The 17,737-nt window shown below is 39.4% G+C and overlaps 2 protein-coding genes across 4 annotated transcripts; one reads left to right on the top strand and one right to left on the bottom strand.

The window, feature by feature from the left end:
- Positions 1 to 404: 404 nt before the first annotated feature.
- On the top strand, positions 405 to 13,315 carry nit2 (nitrilase family, member 2). 3 transcript variants are annotated; one of them, XM_008281277.1, is made up of 10 exons: positions 405 to 477; positions 622 to 650; positions 3,766 to 3,886; positions 5,498 to 5,586; positions 5,666 to 5,759; positions 5,842 to 5,916; positions 6,008 to 6,086; positions 7,160 to 7,258; positions 10,719 to 10,774; positions 11,274 to 13,315. In XM_008281277.1, the coding sequence occupies exons 1-10, from the start codon at positions 450 to 452 to the stop codon at positions 11,372 to 11,374; spliced, it is 771 nt and encodes a 256-aa protein (XP_008279499.1). In that variant the 5' UTR covers positions 405 to 449; the 3' UTR covers positions 11,375 to 13,315. The 3 variants fall into 3 exon arrangements, with proteins under 3 accessions (XP_008279499.1, XP_008279498.1, XP_008279497.1); XM_008281276.1 differs by having other exon boundaries at positions 622 to 725; XM_008281275.1 differs by having other exon boundaries at positions 622 to 740.
- A 228-nt stretch (positions 13,316 to 13,543) lies between these two features.
- On the bottom strand, positions 13,544 to 17,065 carry LOC103356940 (ICOS ligand-like). Its single transcript, XM_008281274.1, has 5 exons — positions 16,672 to 17,065; positions 16,259 to 16,582; positions 15,701 to 15,985; positions 15,458 to 15,628; positions 13,544 to 13,847 (listed from the first exon to the last, which is right to left on the bottom strand). Exons 1-5 carry the CDS (start codon positions 16,838 to 16,840, stop codon positions 13,774 to 13,776), a joined length of 1,023 nt encoding a protein of 340 aa, XP_008279496.1. The 5' UTR covers positions 16,841 to 17,065; the 3' UTR covers positions 13,544 to 13,773.
- Positions 17,066 to 17,737: the final 672 nt, after the last annotated feature.

Genomic DNA, 17,737 nt, shown 5'->3' with positions numbered 1-17,737 from the left:
CTGCACCATCTTTGTGGCACACTGAATGATTATTAAACAGACTGTTTGGTAATGGGGGGGATTATTACCTTCAAATATTGAGTGCTTGATGTCAATTCCTTTCTTTTCTATCGATAAACACTAAGGAAAATCCTGTGAACTCTCACTGACACCGGATTGGTCGGTTAATATCCACCCCGGGTGACGTAACCCCGCCTCTAAACTTCACATTAAGGGATGTCTCCTTTTCATAAACTCAAGAATATGTCGTAAAATCACTTAATTAAGAATAATGATAATTTTATATCTATAAATGGTTAATGTTATTGTTTAGAATTGTTTAATTTTGATTTATTGGACACTGTGAAATATCAGCCTATTTGTAGACTTGTATTTTGAAATCCTGACAACCACCCGGAAACACATTCTTTGCTTCTGAAGCTCAGAGGGTTGAACTGAACTCTGCGTTCATGTCAACTTTAGCGAAAGTCATGTCGAGTGAGTACAAAGTTCTCTCATTAATACACATTTTTTCATTTTAAATCTTTGAGTGTAATAATAAAAAGTCTCCTTCATTCAGTGTTGAACAGTCTTTCCAGTGAAGCCGCTGCAGAAACACACCGACTGTGTTTGTCTCCTCAGAGTTCCGGCTGGCGGTGGTCCAGCTGCAGGTGAGCAGCGTCAAAGCGGACAACCTGAGCAGAGTCCGGCGGCTGGTGAAGGAGGCCGCAGGAGGGGGAGGACAGGTGGTGCTGCTGCCGGTGAGGAGGAGGAGGGAGGCTGGGGCTGGCTGTCACACTGCTCTCTGACATGTGTATTCCGTTTGAGTCCTTCGGTACCACTTTTGCACAGTGTTTTGTGACTACACTGATTTTAGCAGGAGAAGCACAGGTGTAGTTAATACGACTTCTTTCCGTTTAGCTTGGTGTGCATGTCAGGTTCTTAGTATTGTGCATGCAGGCTGACTGTCATGACTTGTCAGGACATACACGTGCAGAGCATAGAAGTATAAATAACCGGGTCTACTGGGTGCAGGTCCAGGAAGTCAGGGAGCCCTGGTACAGAGCTTCTGTTTGTCGGGACCTCATAACATGTCTCCTTCCTACATCAAAGCACTACAAAGAGACACAATGTAATGACAAAATGATGCAAAATGACTATAATCATCTATTGAGAGACTTGAGATGACCTAAAATAACTACAAAGAGACTCAGAACAACTACATAAAGACTCTGCAGGACTCTAAATAACTACAACAATACTCAATATTACTCAATACGAGTCAAACAGCTACAAAGAGAAACAAAGCAACTGCCAAGAGAATTGAAATGACCCAAAAAAAAATGACAAAATGACACAAAACAAATACAAATCGTTAAAAATTGAGACAGAAAATGAACACCAATAGATACAAAAGCCTTAAAATGACCAAGACCACAAAGAGACTAGAAACACATCCGTGTTTTTTGTAGTCATCTTGTGTCCCTTTCACTCTGGGTGTCTTGCTTCTATGTACACATGTGGACAAAATTGGTGGTACCCCTCGGTTAATGAAAGAAAAACCCACAACGATCACAGACATAACTTGAATCTGACAAAAATAATAATAAATAAAAATACTATGAAAATTAAGCAATGAAAATCAGACATTGCTTTTGAACCGTGGTTCAACAGAATTATTTTAAAAAATAAACTCATGAAACAGGCCTGGACAAAAATGATGGTACCCCTAGAAAAGACTGAAAATATTGTGACCATAGGGACATGTTCAATCAAGGTGTGTCCTCTAATTAGCATCACAGGTGTCTACAAACTTGTAATCAGTCAGTCGGCCTATTTATAGCGTTACAAGTAGTCACTGTGCTGTTTGGTGACATGGTGTGTACCACACTGAACATGGACCAGAGGAAGCCAAGGAGAGAGTTGTCTCAGGAGATTAGAAAGAAAATTATAGACAAGCATGTTACAGGTAAAGGCTATAAGACCATCTCCAAGCAGCTTGATGTTCCTGTGACTACAGTTGCGCATATTATTTAGAAATTTAAGATCCATGGGACTGTAGCCAACCTCCCTGGACGTGGCAGCAGGAGGAACATTGATGACAAATGGAAGAGACGGATAATACGAATGGTAACAAAAGAGCCCAGAACAACCTCTAAAGACATTAAAGGTGAACTCCAAGGTCAAGGTACATCAGTGTCAGATTGCACCATCCATCCTTGTTTGAGCCAAAGTGAACTTCATGGGAGACGACCAAGGAGGACACCATTGTTGAAAACAAATGATAAAAAAATCCAGACTGGAATTTGTCAAACTGCATGTTGACAAGCCACAAAGCTTCTGGGAGAATGTCGTATGGGCAGACGAGACAAAGCTGGAACTTTTTGGCAAGGCACATCAGCTCTATGTTCACAGATGCAAAAATGAAGCCTATCAAGAAAAGAACACTGTCCCTGCTGTGAAACATGGAGGAGGCTCTCTTATGTTCTGGGGCTGCTTTGCTGCATCTGGCACAGGGTGTCTAGAATCTGTGCAGGGTGCAATGAAATCTCAAGACTATCAAGGTATTCTAGAGAGAAATGTGCTGCCCAGTGTCAGAAAGCTTGGTCTCAGTCACAGGTCATGGGTCTTGCAACAGGATAATGACCCAAAACACACAGATAAAAACACCCAAGAATGGCGAAGAGGAAAACACTGGACTATTCTGAAGTGGCCTTCTATGAGCCCTGATCTAAATCCTATTGAACATTTGAATATTTATTTGAACATTTATTGGAAGGAGCTGAAACATGGCGTCTGGAGAAGGCATCCTTCAAACCTGAGACAAATGAGACAACTGGAGCAGTCTGCTCATGAGGAGTGGGACAGAATACCTGCTGAGAGGTGCACAAGTCTCATTGACAATTACAGAAATTGTTTGATTGCAGTGACTGTCTCAAAAGGTTGTGCAACAAAATATTAAGTTACGGGTACCATCATTTTTGTCCAGGCCTGTTTCATGAGTTTATTTTTAATATAATTCTGTTAAAATACGGTTCAAAAGCAATGTCTGATTTTCATTGGTTAATTTTCATAGAATTTTTATTTATTATTACTTTTGTCAGATTCGAGTTATTTCTGTGACCATTGTGGGTTTTTCTTTCATTAACTGAGGGGTACCAACAATTTTGTCCACATGTGTAGGAGAATGTGGTGGCCCATTAGAAGTCTGTGTCCAGGGATNAAAGAGACTAGAAACACATCCGTGTTTTTTGTAGTCATCTTGTGTCCTTTTCACTCTGGGTGTCTTGCTTCTATGTACACATGTGGACAAAATTGTTGGTACCCCTCGGTTAATGAAAGAAAAACCCACAACGATCACAGACATAACTTGAATCTGACAAAAGTAATAATAAATAAAAATTCTATGGGTTTTTCTTTCATTAACTGAGGGGTACCAACAATTTTGTCCACATGTGTAGGAGAATGTGGTGGCCCATTAGACGTTTGTGTCCAGGGATGCGTTGGCTCATAATCTGTCCATGGTGCAGAGTCACTGTAAATAATATTTGTTTCATCTGTGAGTTTTCTACTACGTTGAAATGTCTGCTCTGAAGAAAGTCTGTTTATATCAGTTTAGCTCACCAGCCCCTACCAGCTCACACTCTTGAACAGGTGGAGTTCGAGATCCAGGTCTCTCCTGATGGTCCTTTGACATAGTTGTACATGATGAGAAACACTGGGAAGATGTACAGTCAGTGTCCAAAGAGACCGAAACTCACCTGGTTTGTCACCTGTCACTAACAGGAATGCTTCAACTCTCCATATGGGACCAGCTTCTTCTCCTCATATGCTGAGAAGATCCCCGGAGAATCCACCCAGGTGTTGTCGGAGGCAGCGAAGGAGAGTAAGGTGTATCTGGTGGGAGGTAGGGAAACATCTGTGGCTGTAGTGACTTACATACAGTACATAGAGTAGAAGAAGGAAATCTGCCTGATGTACTGGTTTCAGGTGTCTTCAAGTCACCCGAATATATTCACATTAGTGTCAGATTATGACCACGTGTTACAAATGTTTTACCTCATTTTTTTATTTCTTTGATCCAGTTTACTTGAGGTCGCAAGTTAATTTTGTTCAAGAATCCTTGGATATTTGCTAAAAACATTGATAAATTCATGTCTCATGTTTTGTTAACCTGTACACTCACCTTTCACTTTGTTTGGCACACCTGTAACAGCTCAGTCTTTATATTATTTTTGTTTTCAGTCACTGTTTGGTTAAATTTGGGCACCAAAATTACTTGGTTACATTTAGAAAAAGATAATTGTCCAACGCCACGTCCATTCCTTTAGAACCATAATGTGCTCAAATGGCCTCCACAGTCACCAGATGTTATTTCAACACCTTTAGGATGTGTTCTTGTCAAAATGTTCCAAAACTTCAAGGGAATGTTCCCAACATCTTGTTGAATTTATGCCACATAGAATTAAGGCAGTTTCAAGGCAAAAGCGGGTCCTAACTGGCATTAACAAGGTGCACCTACAAGGTGTACTTTTGATAGAATGTCTGGTTTTTGTAAATACTTGTGGAGAAGTTCAGTGTCAGTTGCATGTTTCAAGTTATGGTGTGAGATCCTCAGAGTTAAAGGCTGACAGATTTTGTCCACCAGTTATGAGATTAACTCATCGTGTTATTGATTACCTGTGTTCCTGCTGAACAAGATGAAGCAATTTTTTTTTGCTTGTTTACAATAGTTTCGATAAGTGTAGAAGAAAAAAGTGAAGGATTGGACACAACAGTAAGATAAATTGTCTTTGGCTCCCAGAAAACACTGAACTTCACTTCTGAAAATAATTGTGTAAATATCCAGTCAGGATTTTTTTTCTTTAGCTGTTTTGTTCCTGCTGCTGCTTTACTGTTTTTATTGTCTCTGTGCACCAGCAAAAACTTTATCTCAGCACATAAATGTACTGGTTAGTAGATTAAGCAGCTCCCAAGGCTGTAAATGAAGGCAACTTGAGTTAAAGTTTAATCAGTTTTGAGTCACGCTGAAAGAGGTGAAGCATTACTGGCACAAGTATTGGAAAGACAAATGTTGCCACCAGCTATGAGCTAACAGCACGGGCTGCAACCAGTGATCAATTACATTGATCTGTGTTTTATTTTTTTTCAATTAATAAGTTGTTTGATCTTTTAAAATGTAAGAAAATGTCGGAAATTGTCGATTGGTGTTTCCCAAAGCCCAACATGATACTCTTAAATGTCTTATTTTGTCCGTAACCCAGAAGAATCAATTTACTGTCATAGAGGAGGAAAGAAATTGGAAAATATTATTGTTGAAGAAGCTGGAATCAGAATTTCTGATATTTGTTCTTTTATATTGATTGATTATCAAAATAGTTGGTAGATAGTAGCTTGCAGTTTTACCTTCAGCTGTTTAAATGCTGATAAGGAGTCTGAATTCAGTGGAATAAAGGACATAAAAGTCCTCCAACTTTTTATGGTGGAGAAATTAACCCTGTGGCTTGTTGTTTATCAGGATCCATCCCTGAAGAGGACAGTGGGAAGTTGTATAACAGCTGTACAGTGTTTGGCCCTGACGGAGAAATGATTCTTAAACACAGAAAAGTGCGTGTGCATCACTCACAGTATGAGTTTATCTGGAGAAATCAGGTTCCTCTAAACTGACTCATGTTTCTCCTCCAAGATTCACCTATTTGACATCGACGTTCCGGGAAAAATCCGCTTCCAGGAATCTGAGACACTGAGCCCGGGCAACACTTTGTCAATGTTTGAAACACGTGAGTGGAAGCTCATAACTCCTTTGTTGTTCCCTGCAGCTCTGGACGAGCTTCATGTTGACCTGATGTCTTTCTCCTGCAGCGTTTTGCAAAGTTGGTGTTGGTATTTGCTATGACATGAGGTTTGCGGAGCTCGCACAGCTCTACAGCAGGAAAGGTGAGCAGCTGAAAATGAATCAGATGGCTTCAGCTGTACTGTAGTTGGCAGGTTATAGGAGATCTGACTGGATTTGTTCTTCTGTCCGCAGGCTGTCAGCTGCTGGTTTACCCTGGAGCCTTCAACATGACGACTGGTCCGGCCCACTGGGAGCTCCTGCAGAGGGGGAGGTCAGACTGAGACTCACAGTCAATGAGTCCCAAACATCTTTCTAGAATTTATTTTAAATACATTAAATGTATTAGGCTCCTTTCTGACAGTGAATACATAACATTGCTGATTTATAATCTAGCTGCTACTTTACCAACAGTGAAATAAAAATATCCAAACGGCTGTGATGGAGCTCAAGACTGAACCTGCCGCTGTGTAACAAATAATTTAAGTGCAGCTTGTAAACTGTGACTCTGTGAGGAGAAGTACTCAGTGTGGCCTGCTGTTAGATCCTGATTCATCCTGCCTTCATGTTGGGAATAATTTATAACTATAAATATTTAATGAAGCGACTGCTGTTGTTCCACACTGCACATATGAATATGAGGCGGCAGGTCTTTAGTAAACTCAAAGGAAAGACTCCTACAAACAGCTGGAAGCAACAGACTAAACTTTAGCTCCTGTTAGTATTTTGTCAAAACTTGAAGAAAAGTGATGCAGAAGTAGTAGTAATAATAATAAAAAACTTTATTTCTATAGTAAATTTCAAAACTGGAGTTAACAAGGTGCTTTAAAAACATTACAGTATACATTAGAAAACAGCAATAGAATGTTAAAAAAAAGACAATAAAACATTAGTAAAGACAGTGTAACCTTTAAAAGAACGATAACAGCATCAGAGAAGAAATAAAAGGGTTTTTTAAAGTCTGTGCAGGTGGGTTTTTAAAAGCTTTTTTGAACTGACTGAGGCGTTCTGACATTAAGGGGAAGTTTGTTCCTCAGTGTTGGGGCTCAAACAATAAAAGCACAGTGATTTATTTAATTTTTTAAGCCTGGACTGTGAAACTTTCAACAGTAACTGATTCACAGATCTTAGGGGTTGTTGTGCAGACTGTGAAGTTAAAAGCTCAGATATGTAGAGTGGAACTAGAACAATGCTGATTCACTCATTGGAACTGTGTCTATGGAAATGATGTGGTTAGTATTAGTCAGTGTATTTTTTTGAGTTTTTACAAACTGTAAAAAAAACAAACACATTCTCAAGCTACACATTACTGCTGTTTAATTCAACATCATCTTTTGTCTTTTGCAGGGCGCTTGACAACCAAGTGTATGTGGCCACAGCATCACCTGCTAGAGATGAAACAGCCTCCTACGTGGCCTGGGGTCACAGCACTGTAGTAAACCCATGGTAAGAAAACAAGAACATTAATATCAGAGGGGTGCATGTGACTTTCTGTACATAAGCAACAAAGAGCAGAAACACAGGAAGGGTGTGACGAGGCTGCAGGAGTTTCAAAGAACTATGTCAGTAAAAGCAGCATTACTGAAATATTTCTCAAGATAAAAATATTCTGTTAAGTCTAAATTCTGAATTCTGATTCTGATAGAGCATCAGTAAGATATTAAAACTGTCAAACTTTGCAGTATTTGCTTTGTACCCTGTGAGAGTAATGTAGGGGTGTACACTAATCAGCCACAACATTAAAATCACTGACGGATTAAGTTAAAACCACTGATTATCTTATTACAATGGCTCCTGTCAAAGAGAGGGATATATGAAGCAGCAAGTGAACACTCAGGGTGTGTCCCAGTATTCATACTAACATACTATATAGTGTGCAAAAAAGTATGTATGTGCTAGGACATATTTAGAATGTCCTAACTTCAGATGCAGTATGCTAAAAATACCAGAATGTTCTACTGCATCCTGTTGGATTTTGCAGTTTGGAAGCCATAGTGTGTTTTTCTGGCCATTCAAACCCACAATCTGCTTTGCAGTTATGTTACATATGATTCAGTATCTTGCGCAAGTATAATAAAGCTCAACCCAATGAGCATGCACAGACAGATGACAGTTTGTTTCATAATACAGGCTGCAATGGTCAAAGTTTATGGTGCAATATTATAATATTACAAGTAGTTTGTCCCAGTTCACACATAAAAACAGTACATATTTTGTGAGGGCAACTGCAGTACGTACTTAAAGTAAAGAGAAAAAGTATACAAGTTGGAAACACAGCTTGATGGATGTGTTGGAGACAGGGGAAATTCAGCAGCATGAGTATCTGAGTGACTTTGAAAAATTATGAAAACTGAGTCAGTGCATCTCTGAAACAGTAGGTCTTGTGTGCTGTTCCTGGTAAGCAGTGTTCAGCACCAAAAGTGGTCCAAAGAAGAACAACCAATGAACTGGGCACAAGATCACAGACACCCAACATTCATTGATGCATGCAAGGAGTGAAGACTGGCCACGAAGTTTGATCGTTCAGAACAGCTGAAAACCTTGATGGTACTATAAAGGAAAAGTGTCAGAACACACCAGCAAAGATGCCTACAAGGGCAGGTGAGCATCAGAACTGGACTATGGAGTGACCGAAGAAGGTGGCCTGGTCCGATGAATCATGTTCAGTTTTACATTATGTGGATGACTTGTTACATCGTCTACCTGGAGAGGAGGAAACAGGGAAACCTTGAAGTCCTGCATTCATGGGACGTTGGCTTGTACTGCCTTGCACTGCTGCTTCCACGACTTAAAGGATCTGCTGCTAATGTCTCAGTGCCTAGTACCACAGAACACCTTTAGAGGTCTGAAAAATCAAAGGAATCCTGCAAGGCAGGTGGTTTTAATGTTGTGGCTGATCAGTGTGTTTTATCATTTGATTGTTATTACAGATCAACTTGTAAGTAACATTTTACTGCTGAGCTGCTCTATATTCAGTTGGTTAGTACAGTTATTTGGTAAACTTTGTTCAGCCCTGAGCTTTAATAAAGACAGTTTTTTGGTTTTTTGCATTTTTTATAAAGTTATTTTTTTGGCCTTTGTGCGACAGTGCAGTGAGAGAGAGACAGGAAAGTGGAGTGTACATGGGACGCCAGCTCAACCCGATGAGCTATAGCGGCGCCCCATTTTTTGTAGATTTTTAAAAGTGAAAAAAGTTAATACAACTCCTGCAGTAAATACAAAAAAAGAACTGGTCTCCAGACGTGAATGCACTCTTACTTTCTTTTTCATGAACAAAGTCAAACAGTAACTTTGGCATTTTAAACAAAAGTTTGCATATCACATGAAGTCAGCATGTTGTAGCCCCTCCTTGGCAGATGTCACAGCTGGCAAATGCTTTCTGTAACCAGCTGAGTTTTTCTGTTCCTGTTTATTTTCAGAAACTCTTCCTGCAGTTCATGTCAAGTTCTGGGCTATTTTTAGGTTGTCTAACGCACGCAGCATATTTCAGATTTCCTGACAGATTTAAGTGGGGTTTGCTCCAAAAGCTCCAGTTTGTGTTGTAGGAGTAGTAATCGTGAAGCCAGGCTCTCCTCAGTTTCAGTTTCTCAGCAAGTTGCATCCTGAGTTTGCTGATATTAAGTGGGATTCATTCTTCCCTCTATCTATGCCATGTTTCTTGTGCTACTGGCTGCCACACAATCCCAAAGCACAACGTTTCCATCCCCACGTTTAACAATTATCTTTCATGAAAAAGAAATGAAGTGGAGCAGCTCCACCTCTGCCGTCACCTAAACCTTCCTGCAGTTAAACCTGAAGCGTTTCTTGCTCTTCCAGATCTTGACGTCCACAGCTCCGCTTAAATGGCTTTTTCTTAATGACATTTCAAACTGTGAAAATTGCTTTGATTATCTTCCCCCTGTGCCGGAGGCATCAATTTACTTCGTATTTACATCCTCCGTCAGTTGCTTCAAGGAGCTCATGGTTGTTCAGTGTCACCACGAGGTTTGAAGAGTCAGATCTGAAAATGTCATCAGCTGGCAATTCTAAATTTCAGCTCCTCACAGGATCAGGGTGTTTACAAGCAGTTAGACCCAAACCCAAACTTCTGCACATGTCGCCATTAGTGTTTAATTTTAGTGTATTGTTATGGCCATGAAGTAAACTGTACTGCTGCATTTACATTTGAGAAAAACCTCATTTTCATCTGTGTGTGCTGCAGCAGTCATATTGACATCTTTTCGTTTCAAAATCAACTAAATTCGTAAATTGCTAAGTGGAGGCCAGTTTTTTTCCAAACAACTATATTTAACAATATACTGTATGATATTTAATAAATGTTTATATACTTTTTGTGAAATATCTGCAAAGTGAAAGACTTTACTATAAAAAGATGGTTTTATAAGTTCTCTGAAATGTAAGTCTAAAGTAAAGATATAATGACTAAAAACAACTAGAAATAAAAATTTGGAGCATTTTGGGTTCAAATACGGGAAAATCATGTCACTACAAAACATGAAGGCCAATTTACAGAAAGCTCAAATTCGTCAGAAGAGCAAAAGAAGGATGTTTAAATGCATGGGAACGTGGTCAGGAACATTTTGCGGTCTCAACAATCATTACGTGGCACCTTGTAATACCATATCTGCGGATAAATGCAGTGAATTTGAGTGAAATACAGACTTTGCTTGTCCTGTGTGAATACAACACATGAAACACAGACATGGGAAATTTGTAAATCACCCGAGATCTCTAGGTAACACTAATCCCGTGAGAAAAGAGCTTTAGTGACATTTTACACTCCTGACAAGCAGTGGTGAGACTTGATATCATTGTCACACGACTTTAGTTGTCCGGCTGCATCTACTGCTGATATTTCAGGTGTTGGACTCTGCAGATTCGTGATTGTTGCACTCTGTTGTTCCAGGGGAGAAGTCATCTCCAAGGCAGGACCAGAGGAAGCCATTATTTACGCCGACATCGGTGAGTGAAAGAGCAGTTTGCTTCTCTCTGCAGACTGTGTTGATGAGTACAGTTTGAAATGCAGGTCGACTCCTGTCAGATTAAACTTTTATCTTCTTCACAACAAGGCACTGATGCTGTAGTTGTGCCGATTCACATCATCTTTTTGTTCGTGTCTTGTGTGGTATCTGAGACACATTTGATCAAATTGAGATAAATATAGGTGGAATGATGCAACTCTCCACTGTACAGGAGTTTGACTTTAAGATGAGACGAAATAATTTACTATTGTTTATCAGTGGAATTAGTGACACTGTGGTTATAGTCTGTCTACTGCTTCCTCTGCAGCATTACAGTGCGACAACAGCACAAATAACAGACCTAATAGAATCATCTGTCAGTCTGTTTTACATGTGTAATGAATGCAGGACACCTTCATCGTCCTCCGCTTTTATTGTGTTAGCTTTCTTTATATTCTGATTCTGCACTGAACCTCTCTGTGTGCGTCTCTCATCTCCAGACCTGCAGTATTTATCCGACATCCGGCAGCAGATCCCAATCACAGCTCAGCGGCGAGACGATCTCTACGCTGTGACATCAACGCAAGAAGGATCAGGCTGAACGCTGTGACCTGAGTCCTGTTCTCCAACTGAGGCTGAAATGATTCTGGCTAAAATATACGTTAATTTTCGTCCAGATAATTTGGTTCTTTGAAGACGTTCAAGGATTGATTGGATGAAGTTGTTGTGTACTTCATTCATACGACTAACTAAGTGCAGATCCTGTGATTGCGCTTACATGAAGTAGGTCCGACTCTCCCAGCACACACTCAGGAAGTAAACTGATGCAGATTAGTCTCATTTCTGCATTTTTCAACGTTGTGCTGCACAATTTTCAGTAAAGTAAGTTCTGCAGTTTATTGTTCAGTTTCAGTTTCGAAATGATGAATCTAATTTTAAAGGTGTAAGATTCAGAAAACCACCATTAAAACCCCCTAAGTTTTTTACCTTGTTAACATGTCCATATGGTATTATTTTATATACTTAAAGACATCATGATGGAAATGTGCAGTTGACAACATGGCTGAACATTTCCACTTTTAACCTGCAGTCTACTGATGACAGTCTCAAAAACATGCCTTATTCTTCTTCATTATTGGTTTCCAGTTCCAACATGTATCCCTGAATTACTCCCATATTAAAACTTGTCATTTTGTAGAGTAGTTCAAAAGTTTTTTGAGCAGAGTTGTCGGTGAGCTGGTGTGCTGAGCTGCAGTGAGTGGCAGAGAGATGGGATCTTCACCTTCTAGATGATGCAAAGGTGTAGTTACATTTAAGTCAGTTAAAGGCAGGGAGGGATTGTTTTCATATTTTCATGACTTTGAAAAACTCTGAAAACTGAGTCAGAGTGTCTCTAAAGCAGCAGGTCTTTTGGGCTGTTGCTGGTAAGCAGTGTTCAGCACCAAAAGTGGTCCAAGGAAGAACAACCAGTGACCTGGGCACAAGATCACGGACACTCAATGCTCTTAGATGCATGTAAAGTGAAGGCTGACCACGTAGTTTATTACACAGCTTGTGCTCCATGTTCTTCCACATGGTACCTTTAACAATGTAATGCAATGTAGTGTAAGCAACATCAAAAACTCCAGCCAACTGAACAACCCCTTGCCTCACCCTCCCTCATCCAAGCATGCAGGAGAATATTCACTGGCCACTAAAGTCTGGCTCTAAACTTAGTGTTTTGTTTGTCAGTTCTGGGCTTCTGTAGAGAGATGGAGGACTCCCTGCTCCCTCTGCAGACACCAAGGGCTCATTCTGGTTTAATGAAAACACAGTGATTCCTTCTTCTAGGTGATTATACAATAATGAAAACCCAATTCTGAATAATATATTCCATTTCTGCCAGCAGATCCTCCTAAAGACCATTAGATACCATATGTCCAGGCCTCATTTGTCAGAGTCTTTAGAAATGTCTTTTTGGCCTTTTCGTTTTATATTTTATCATGTATGAGTAATAATTGCGTCAACAGATCATAATGATTTCTGAATGACCTGTATTTTCTCATCTATAATTAACAGTCTTTCATTGAATCTCTAAGAATGTGAACCATTTATATCTGGCTATCCAGCTGACTGTTGAAGGCCTCCAGATTCATTCATCAGCTTCAAAGAACCAAAAAAAAATCATGACATGTATAAAATTAGCAGCATTATAATCTCAGTTGCCCACGGACAGAACAGGACCTGGACATGCACAGATACGACACAAACAATGCGATGGATGTCTGCTGCAGAACATCGAGACTCGTAGTTGCGGAAACATGATGCAGTTTGGACAATCGTCAGACAGCGCGATTGAGTGCAGTGAAGCTGCATTAAGAAACTGTTTCTATGTGAAGCAATAAAACACCTTGTTGATCACTAGTAAACTGATGAGTTTTGGTGAGCAATGAAATCTTTCATCATTTCAGGTTCCAGAAAAATGTGAAAATGTACCTCTTTAAAGTGTTTCCACTTTTTTGACACAGTGCTTAATATACAAAAAAAAATGATGAAAATCTAAGTGCCCCTGTAATGTCATTTTTAATGCAGACAACTATTATTACTGGAATTCTTAACTGTTAAGACTTTCAGTTATTTTGTCTTTTCATTCATTTTTTTTGATGTAAGATTTTGTTAATTGTTGCTTCAGAGATTTACATTTTTAAAAAAAAGCTCACTTGTCTACTGTTACATCATTAACAGATCTGTGAGGTGGAATTAAAAAATAAATTAAAAAAAAAAGCTCCAGTCAGTCAATCTGAGAATCTTTATTAAAATCATGAAATACAACAACGCTATCAGAGGAGGAAAAAAAGTAAACATTTAACACAAAATGATGCCCCAAAAGTGAACTTCTGTTTAAAAAACCCGCCTGACTGAATATTTAAGTGGTGATCACAACAAATACATATTTACATATCAGTGCTTTGTTGCCTCTCGGCAGAAAAATAAAAGGTGATCATTGATAGATTCAGGATTTCACACATTCGTCTCCTTTGGCTCCGGCGTCATCGCCTCGGCTTCCTCTTTGTACCGACGTCGTCTTTTGTATCCTGATGGCAACAAATTTTCAGAAAAGCACTTTAAATTTTGAAACACTCTCCCTATAAAGGCTATGAGCTCTTCTTGAATGGACTCATATGACAACAATTAGAGTTTATATGGATTTAAGGACATGCTCGACCTCTGCAAAAAGGAATACAAGTGCTGAGTGAATGATATTTTCTCCACCAGAGTTTGTTCAGTTTAAACCAGAAGTGAATTAACAACCACTTTGTAATGAAACTATTTAGGATTCATTGCTCTAATTAACTGGTTGCACCTCAGACCTCTTTAACCAGAACATTAACCTAATTAAGGTCCTATTTGGGAGGAAATTTGACATCAGATATCTTATTTTTGATGATGTCTTATTTTATCTAAGGCCTTGGCATGTTTTCTAGAAAAGAAAAACAACTCATGATGAATGATGCTCAATTTTTGCAGATATTTTCCAACTTATTTTGGCCGATGCTGGTACAGATAAATGCACATGGTTTTTTCATCTAGTTGCAGGGAACATCAAGTCTCTCCTGTAGCAGAGTTAAGTTATTACTATGTCAACTTTTATCTTTATTGAAGGTGCAGATATAAATAGCTTCATTTTTCAAATTCACACATTCACGGGACAAAATAAGGAAACTACTTCAACATACAAAAAAATTGTCATTCATTTTCACAGAACATTTTCAAACTGAAATGGAAATTTAAACTGACACTATCTGCCTGTTGCTATCTGCCATACCAGTGATGTGCTGATCTCAGCATGCATCCCTAAACAAAACTAATAATAAAATAGGAAAATAATTTGGTTGCAATAAAAAAGAAGACAGGCAGCAGCTTCATTTTAAACAAAGTAAATATTACTTTATCATTTTTTTTCTATAGGAAACATTATTCTTCACAAAAACTTGTTTGCAAATTTTCCATTTTTGCATGTTACCCTGCTGTGCTTTCACACAGGCAACAATGAATCGAGTAGTTGTCAACTATTTTGATAATCGATTAATCAATCTGAGTAATTGTTTTGAGAGAAATGATCAATATTCTCTATTCCAGCCTCTTAAATGTAAATATTATCTAATTTCTTTTCTCCTTTATGTCACTAAACTGAATATCTTTGGACTTTGGACAAAATAACATATTTAAAGACGCCATCTTGTACTTTGGCAAACACGGATTTTATTTTTATTTTTTTTGAAACATTTTGTTGACTAAACAACTAATGAAAGTGTAGGATTTGTTCTTAGTGTAAAATCACACTAGGTGGCAGTTTGATGTGACTTTTGTCAAATGCAGGTTTTCAGCCCTTAGGTTAAAACACACTGAAATGCACACAAGGTGGAGACACATTTTAGATATCTAATAATTGCACTTCCAGGACAAGAAATGTTGGGTTTGTGTTAACATGACAACGTAAGATTTTAAACTCTTCGAGGGAGTGTTGCCCTCTGAAAATCCTTTAAAATAACATCTTTTCCAGGAAAACTTTAGGCAACAGACTGGACTTTTATGAAACTAACTGACAGATACAAACTAATTATGCTATTTTTTAAAGCATCCTCCCTTTACATCTGTATAGAGACAAACTGCCTCACCGCTCTGGTGAGCGTGATCTGCCTACCTCTCTGTGTTTCTTGGTATTCCTTCTTCTTCCTCTTACTAATCCTGTCCAGGTGGATCTGGTACCACACCCCTACGATCACCAACACCCCCACCACCGCACACAGAGCTGTGCTGAAGATCCACATGGCCTCTGACGCTCGGCTCGCCACGGGGCCGCTGGGCACTCCGTCTGAACGAGAACCAGAGATTAGTGACCTGTTGGCGTGTTCAGGTGAGTGAACAGCAAAAGGAAACGACTCACAGCTGGTGGACGTCAGGGTCTCGTTCATGGACTGGTTCTCTATGACGCACGTCACGCTGGAGTCTCTGGAAACGTTGACCGTCAGATGGCTGGTGATGTTAAAGAGGTGGGAATCGGGGAGCGATGCTGCCAGGGTCCTCACCGAGCCTTCGGGGGGCTCCTCGGTGTCGTTGATGAGCCAGTAGACTGCAGGCTGAGGGTAACCGCCGCTGGAGCGACAGTGGAAGGATGTCTCCTCGCCCTCCACTGCTTCTTCCCTCTGCAGCACTGGGAAGCTGAAACTGGCTGCAAACAACCAACAAAGACAAGAGTTCCTCCTTCTGCATGCTTATTTTAAAAATGTATATTGTTATGCTGTATTTATACTTATTGATACTTATTCTACAAGCAACATCTGTTTTTTCTTGTACCTTAACTTTGTTCTTCTACAAGCACAGTTTGCACCTTCTATTTCTTTCATGCAATTTCTCCAAGGGGATGATCTATCTATCTATCTATCTATCTATCTATCTATCTATCTATCTATCTATCTATCTATCCCTTGTGTTTGGCACTGACCTGCTATCCTGAGGCACACTTTGCACACCAGCAACCTTTGGTTCTCCCCTGAAATAATGAAGAAACTGTAAGACACGTTGTCCTGTGTGGGATCAGCTGCTGGCAGCTCCAGAGAGAAGTTTCCAGTTTGTGTAGCATCAGTATGAACCGTGGCTCTGTTCATGCTCCATATCTGAATGTTTCCATCCTCTTCCCACACTGATCTGAGCACCACTTCATCCTCTCTCCTCCACTCAATGGAATAATTTGCTAAAGTTAGTAAGTCAGGGTAAAAGCAGGGCAGAAACACCGGGCGTCCCACTACGCCAAGAACACAATCTTCCTCTGTACAAACGAGAGAAACACAATCAGTCAGTCAGTGTTGTGACTACTCACCTCAGTATGTGATCTACATGACCAGACAGTCCTCTTACCCAGACGGACGCACACACACAGGAAGCTGAGCAGGAGTCCTGTGCGCCACAGAGCCACCGGCATCCCCCGCTGAGGGCACATTTGCGCACAAAACGCCGAAAAACCATTCAAATACACTTTACTCGTGAAATTATTCAACCAAAACCCGCCCATGACTCTGTAAACCATATAACCGTCTCACTTCAGTCCCTCGTCCTCCGCTCGTTCCAGGTCTTACGCACACGTTTCCTTACTCTGAAGGAGTTCATCACCAGTCATGTTGCGGCTTGTTGTGCCATACCTGCCCTCTCTCTCCTGTTCTAGTCTGATTTTAATGAAGAAAAATACCGCTGCGTATTTTTTAAAATAAGTAGATTCACACGAAGAATAAGCGTAAGAACACGAGGTTCGTCCGTATCAATCAGAAAATATCCGGTTAGGTGTCACTGTACGGAAATTGGTTCGACCTGTCTGACTTCTTTTCAGGTCACACACACCCATTGTGATGCAGGAGGCGTGATGCTATGTGACAGCGATGCAAACATAAAAAAACAGCAACAAAACAAAACACACACACACACACACACATCTGTGGGACACTTTGAAATTGGTATAGTTTTCCTAAAAAAAAATAAAAAATAAAAAAAATAATATATATATACACATACTTCTGTATTTTTGTTGTTGTTGATCAGATGTTTCATATTGATTCTAGAAAATATTAACATTTCAGTATGGAAAGTGTTTTGGCTATGTTTTCATAAAAGATGTAAATGCATATTTTAGTAATCATCCTCGTTGTATTCTAAAGACAGGTACAGTAACTCCTGCGGTAATAGTGCATTAATGGTAAAAGTAAAAATAAATAAATAAATAAACAAATCCCATTTTCACACTTTAAAAAAATATTTTAAAAACATTTAGCTTATAAAAAATGATTTATTTATTTTACTTTATTTCATTTATCTGTCTTTGCTACATTTCCTTACGTCCTGTTTTGCATTAGTGTTTAAGGCAGTCATTTTTTAGTTATTTTCTCATATGCTCGTCTGAACCTTCAGAAAGTTAAAGTATCTTTTAGTTTAT

Source organism: Stegastes partitus, unplaced genomic scaffold (genome assembly GCF_000690725.1).
Source record: "Stegastes partitus isolate 25-593 unplaced genomic scaffold, Stegastes_partitus-1.0.2 Scaffold228, whole genome shotgun sequence".
NCBI lineage: Eukaryota > Metazoa > Chordata > Actinopteri > Pomacentridae > Stegastes > Stegastes partitus.
The sequence above is the reverse complement of the archived record's forward strand: the minus strand, read 5'-3'. Positions and strand labels throughout refer to the sequence as shown.